Source organism: Bombus fervidus, chromosome 4 (genome assembly GCF_041682495.2).
Source record: "Bombus fervidus isolate BK054 chromosome 4, iyBomFerv1, whole genome shotgun sequence".
NCBI lineage: Eukaryota > Metazoa > Arthropoda > Insecta > Hymenoptera > Apidae > Bombus > Bombus fervidus.
In genome coordinates, this window is record NC_091520.1 from 9921213 (window position 1) to 9927721 (window position 6509).

A 6509-nucleotide genomic window follows, 5' to 3' on the forward strand; every position below is an offset into this window, starting at 1 on the left:
AGATAAGAAAAACATGGTAAACTACCAAGATAATATATGTACTTAATTTATATTTATTTGAATTGTAACGTGGAAACAGGAAACCCTTAAATTGTTTTGAGACGCGCGTCTGTATGATTTTAATAACTTTTATATACAAGAAGCAAGAATTTAAAAGACTGCAATTTCATATTTGGAGTCGATTTTAGATATATAAAGTATAAAGTATTTATTAAATTATATGAAATAAATTATTTTAAAACTAAAGAAAATATATTAGATATTTTTATTATATTTTTTTGCATAATAAGTACAACGATAAAATGATTGTTCAAAATTATTCAATCATACAAGATGGTGTACACATCGTAAACGCCAAGATAAGTATGCTGGCGAATATTACAATATATTATGGTATGTTGTTCGATGTATAATGTGAATGTATTCTTTAAAATATTAGGTTAGATGAATTATGTCTATGGTTGGTGGAAATCGATTTGCAAGTTTAAATATTTGTTTGGTATAAAAAACACATTTTTCTACTATTTTATTATAATGAGTAGCAAAATGAGCTCTGCTAGGAAAGCTGTTGCTACCCGCAGTAACAAAAATACAGTGGAAATTAACCACCATTTGGTAACTAAAAATTGAAATATTTTTATAGTTACAGGTTTTCTTGTCACATAAATTTTAGCCATATAATATATTTGTAGCCTACTTCTGGATTATCTTATGATTGTAATAAACTGTTAGAAATAATTGTTAAAACCAACGGCCGTAAACGTACATCAACTATGGTTAGTAGTAGCCCAACTAGTCACAAAGTAGAAGAAAAAAAGAAACCTGGTCATAGTGGCGATCAGAACTGGGGTAGGGTGTTTAGAGAACAAAATAAAGCTGTTATGAAACAAGTGGCAACGAGAACACCAGGTTCAAAATCATCAAAACATGGTAGTGACACTAAGGAGTCAAAGAAACATTTTCTAAATCATCAGAAACTAGATGTTAGTATTAATTTTTATATTTACATTTCTCTAAATATGCATAAAATTATTCGTAAGTTAATTTAGAAACACTTCTTTTTGTAGCATAAATTTTTAGATGAAATTCCTGTCAAGCAATCAACTTCTCAGAAAAGAATAGAAGAACATATAAAATCAGCACCATACACTACAAATCCGTCAAGTACATCAATACCAAGCACTGTGGAATCTGTCATAGTTTATGACAGAGGAGTACAATGTGATGGAGTATCTGATTACTCTGATGACAAATTTGGTGTATTCAACCCAGTTCATACATTACATTTTTTAATAAAGGAATTAGAACACCTAGTTAAAGATGATAAAGCTAATAAAATTCTTGCTGATATGGAGCAAGTAGTATTTAGAATACCAATTGAACCCAGTAAACCACCTATAGTGGTATGTTTATTAAGAATAAGTGAATAGATAATACTGAAAATTTTGAATATTGAAATGGAATTATTTGCAGCAGGATTTAGAAGCTAAATTAGAAACAACTAGACAAATGAATTCTATGTATGAAGCATTACGCGAGGAGAGAGATTCTTTACTGCGGTATGTTTAGTATTAGAAACATATTGTAATAACTTTATGCATTATATTTATGTAATCTGTTCTTAAATTAGACAAGTTCATGAACAACAATTGCTATTAAATGAAGCTCAAAAAAGGCAGTTAGATTTAGAAGTAATTGAAAAAACATTAAAACAAGAATTAGATAAAACAATAAAAACTATTCAAGCTAGAGATAAAACAATAACCGAATTAACAGAAGAGATGAAGAATTATGAATCTTCTCAAAACATTGTAGCAGAGTTAAGAACGAATCTCGCTGAACAAACTGAACGTGTAAGACAGTTGAATTCAGAGGTGAAGTATTTAACAGTGGAAAAAGATAAACTTTCAGTTTTGTCATCATACAAACATTCGTTATTAATCGAACATCTTAATGAAATCAAGTTAGTTGAAGCATTACTTAATTTCAATCTAATTTAATAATGTTATAAGGCAATTATATTTACATTTTACATCGTAGGAAGGTTCAACATTTCATTGCAGACCAATTAAAAGATATCTATATTCACGAAGATAATTCGAATCCACAAATTCCAATTGTTCATGGACGTCGTGCATGTTCATCGCCTACTTCTACCTCTTCACATGATTCCAATATACGTACCTCTTGGCACGATATATCTGATGTTTCTTTATCCACAGTGGATCATGATCCGTCCAAAATTAAACACGTACAAGGTTTTCTGCATAAATCAAATAAAATACCAGTATTTTCAGAAACTCAAATTGAGAATCTAGAAAACAAACAAACCAAGGATGTTCAAGAACCTTCATTTAAAGATTCTGCCAATTTAGAATTTATTAGTTTACCTGCTGGAGAATCTTCACTTACCCTTTTACCTTCTTATAAAGACCTGGGTTGCACAGAAGTTAGCCAATATGGTAAATATATTTGATATGTACATATTATATATATCATAATATTTTACGAATTTAATATCTTTTTTTTCAGTTAATCAAGGGAAAGATGATGTAATAACATTTAGTAATAAAAAAAATGATAATTTACAAAATTTTAAAGATACGAATAAAATATCATCATCGGAACATTTAAATTTGTCCAACAAAAAGGCTCATGAGAAAGAGACTGATGTACAAGAATTAAATAGAATTAAAAAGTCTATGGAGTCAAATAAAGGACAAAGTTCGCCTCATAATTTAATAGGCTCTAATATAACAGAACAATTTCAGAATATAGTTGAAGATATAAGGATGCAAAGTAAAATGCCAGTTAACATACCAAGTCCACTAAGGAGTTATCCTCATCCAGAATGGAGCGATAGTACTTTGCCCACTATCAGTACTGCTTCGGACATAAATGTGATATAACTCAATAATTCTTAAATTTATATTAAATATTTTGCAAGAAAGCAACCTTATTATCCAATTAAATTATTTTTTATCCAAGAAATTGATTTTAAAAAATGTAAAAATTGTACTTTTATATTTTCAACGATATAAGAATATATTTTTAAATAATAATTTACACATAGGAGATATACATATTATAAATTATATTAATTTCTGATTCAAATTTTTTGCACTGGTATATATATACATATAAATTTAGTTTAGAAATATAAATAAAGTTTGTACAAAACAATATATAATTTTTAAAGAAGTTGGTTTTGGATATTAGTTATATTATTGTTTTAAAAGAGCATGTAATTTAGAAGTTATGTGCATTAATTGTACATAAGTTAAAAGACTCTTATAGGGTGATAGTGACGTTAATACCAAAGCACATATGGTATTTTTAATTTTCCACTAGGAAACAAATAAAATCGAGTTTTGTAATTGAACGTGGTATGTAAGATAACTTAAGACTGGATATTCCTGGAGAATAATTGATAATTTAATGAATAGTTTTAATAAATAAAATGAGATATTCGCTCGTAATAAAGAATACGTGTGTTATTGTTCATATTTCCACTTTGCTCAATATTAAAAAGAATTACAAGGATGTAATATAAATATGACATGAAAAACCAGGTGTATATATATATATATTTTTTATCACATATGTATATATACAAGTAAAGTATAATACTTATATTTTGTAAGTCTTAATAGGATTAAAAGGGAACATTTTAGTACACGTAAAACATTCATCAATTTTGCACAAAGACGTTTTTAAGTACATATACATGTTTCCCAGTAAGCGTGTATATGTGTACTCTCTCTTCACGAAAAATTCGATCTCTTTTTTTTTATGATTATTTTCTTTTCTAGGGACCGAGAAACGTTCATTCGCTAACAACTATCGTAATACGAACACAGTCCTAACATTCGATGCGTGTAAAATAAGTTTAACGTTATCTTCGAGACGAAAAAGACTGTCTTCGCATTTGAACGACTTCGATGAAGATTGTGATAAAATGTGAAATATTAAAAATGTTTATTTATACGCGTGAAATATTACGAAGGAACTTTCCTCAAATAAATTTCAAAAAAGGAATTTCATCCCACATTTTTGTTACTTCTTCTCGTTCAAAATTATGAAAAGTTACAAATTCGAAATTTTACAATTTGTATTCTCGCGCCATTTTCCCATCCTCCTATCAGATTCAAAATACGCTGAATTTGAAAACGATGCGAAATGCTTGCGCCCTCAAGGAAGATTCCTTCGTATTTACGCGATATCGAAAGATTAAAGTTCCCTTGTCGGATACGTATACTTTCACGTACAGGTCAGTACGGTTGTCCTTACGGCATACTCGAGATATTTTTAAAAACATAAATTATTTTTTAACGTTTTCTCAATGGTCTTCGTAATTAATCTTAGAAATAGTACTTTTAACTCATAATACAAAAGTTCTTACTCTAAGAAGAATATAGAAATTGAAGATTGACATTAGTAACAACTTCTCGAATGAAATTTGCGGGAAAATTCGAAACATCTGATCGATATCTCGAATGGTATTTTTTACAGTGAGAGGGAAGTGCATAGAATCCATCATGGTTGCCGTAATTCGAAAATTTTCGTCGACGTACATAAATACTTGGGTTCGTATATATTTTATTATTTGTCGTACGAAATTACCAATATCCCGGTAATAATCTACGATACATCACGAATCACAAATGTTTCGTTATTTTTACGTATTGATATCGTAATGACTCTGAGGTATTACGTATGTTCGTAATTTAAGAAAAATCGACATTCTTCGAACGATCATTCCGAATGCATCTCGGGAAATATATTGTATTTTCAAATCTTATTCGATATTATAAACGAAATTTTTCATTAATTCCACTTTGTAATCGATAATCCCTGTAGGGGATCATGGAATTAAGTAATCGACGCCGATTGCCAATTAAATAAGCATTACAACAGTTCCAAAGAGAAAAAAAGAACACGAAGTAAATAGAGAACCGTTCGAATTTGGCGCTTTTCTAATTGGATATCGGCGGTATTACATCGAAGGTTGTCACACGTGCTGTTTATTTTTGACGTTCAAATGGTCGATCAGTTTGACATAACGCGACTTCAAAATAATACATTTCTAAACGTTCAGTTGGCAACGTGCGATTTTTCGGTGACGCATCAGAGCCGAACTACATACGAAAATCTATTTTATCGGTTTAACTATAGTCTTTTCGTTATAATGAAATAGATTGTGGTTAAAGTATTAAGTGTGTATAAATAAGACATTAAGAAACGTCAAGTACACGGAGAAGGTATATTTTATGAAAGTTTCCTTCATAAGTGTAAGATTTGCAAGCGAGTAAACAAATGAAAAAAGCTACGTTGTTGAATAATCACATTGCCAACCAGATTTCGGGAATCGGTTTACTTTGACTACGATCATCGAAGGGTGAGTAACAAGAAAAGTATTCAACAATTAGATTGATTTGCAATTAACAGCACATTGAAAACCTTCACATATTACATATATGTATATGTGTGTGAGATGTCTGATGTGTTATGTGTGTATGTCTGTATATATAATAATATATAGCTATCTTAAATACATATGTACATCCCTTTTTTTTTTTTTACGAAGTTAATGACTTAATGTATGAGATTTATTTTTTGGTACCGATCGGTTCTTCGTTTTTTGATTTTCATTGAAAATTATATACGAATTATATACGAGAGCTGCGTATGTTAGAACTAAAGTTTCGTGCAACAGATGGAGCATAAGACAGTAGTATCTGGACAGACCGTTTTGAGACCGCTTCATTTAGACCTTTTCGCTGTTTTATTTGAAACAAAATCACGTTAGACGATATTCTTTCTTTTTACGACCAAACAAACGAACAGTTGCAAAATCTTTATCGAAATGTAGCGCACGGTAAGATCACATAAATGTCTTTGTGTATGTGTTATGCATGCACACACGCAGGTGTACACGCGTGTGTATATGTGTATAGGTGTGAAACGTTGACATTATACAATAATATCACTAGCGTAGACTGTCGTATCGTTTATAATTGCATATATTACAATAGACGATCGAGTCGAGTAGAAATCGTAAATCTCGTGAGTCGATTAAAATGAATTCCTATCCGACTTTGTCTCAATTAATCCTACTTAAATAGTCTCAACTATGAATATGCTCGAATATAGCTCAGATATCGGAAGTGATAGTGGGCTGTTGTAAAAATAAAAATTTAACATTTGTCATCTTGAGGTTGCGTATGGAAGGACATGTTTTATTGTTTATTGTACGTTATATACTGCTTTGTTCGGTGTAAAAATATAAAGCATTTCGATTACAGACTTCGTATGTATGGGCGTTGCCATTGTTACCGAGTAATCGGCAGTTATTACGATAATCTCTTTCTCGTATTTTCTTTGATGCAGGTTTACACCAATGTAAAATTATGAAAATAAACGTAAATAGTTAGAAACAAATTTTATTGGAAACTCGGGAAAAAATAAGAGCATTTAGAAAATAATGAAGAAAAGAAAAAGGAACATAT

At 29.9% G+C, this 6509-nt stretch overlaps 2 protein-coding genes across 4 annotated transcripts in view; both read left to right on the forward strand.

Annotated features, from left to right (window-relative positions):
• Window positions 1-121: 121 nt before the first annotated feature.
• Window positions 122-3486, forward strand: LOC139986959 (uncharacterized). 3 transcript variants are annotated; one of them, XM_072002742.1, is made up of 8 exons: window positions 124-363; window positions 440-615; window positions 693-983; window positions 1068-1403; window positions 1474-1559; window positions 1631-1963; window positions 2041-2462; window positions 2533-3486. In XM_072002742.1, exons 2-8 carry the CDS (start codon window positions 445-447, stop codon window positions 2907-2909), a joined length of 2016 nt encoding a protein of 671 aa, XP_071858843.1. In that variant the 5' UTR covers window positions 124-363; window positions 440-444; the 3' UTR covers window positions 2910-3486. The 3 variants fall into 3 exon arrangements, with proteins under 3 accessions (XP_071858845.1, XP_071858843.1, XP_071858842.1); XM_072002744.1 differs by having other exon boundaries at window positions 122-615; window positions 1477-1559; XM_072002741.1 differs by having other exon boundaries at window positions 124-615.
• A 1562-nt stretch (window positions 3487-5048) lies between these two features.
• The window catches only part of LOC139986947 (uncharacterized), a 127123-nt gene continuing 125662 nt past the window's right edge, over window positions 5049-6509 (forward strand). The window contains exon 1 of the mRNA XM_072002720.1: window positions 5049-5398. The gene's annotated coding sequence lies outside the window, so the exon portion shown is untranslated. The remainder of the gene's footprint in view (window positions 5399-6509) is intronic.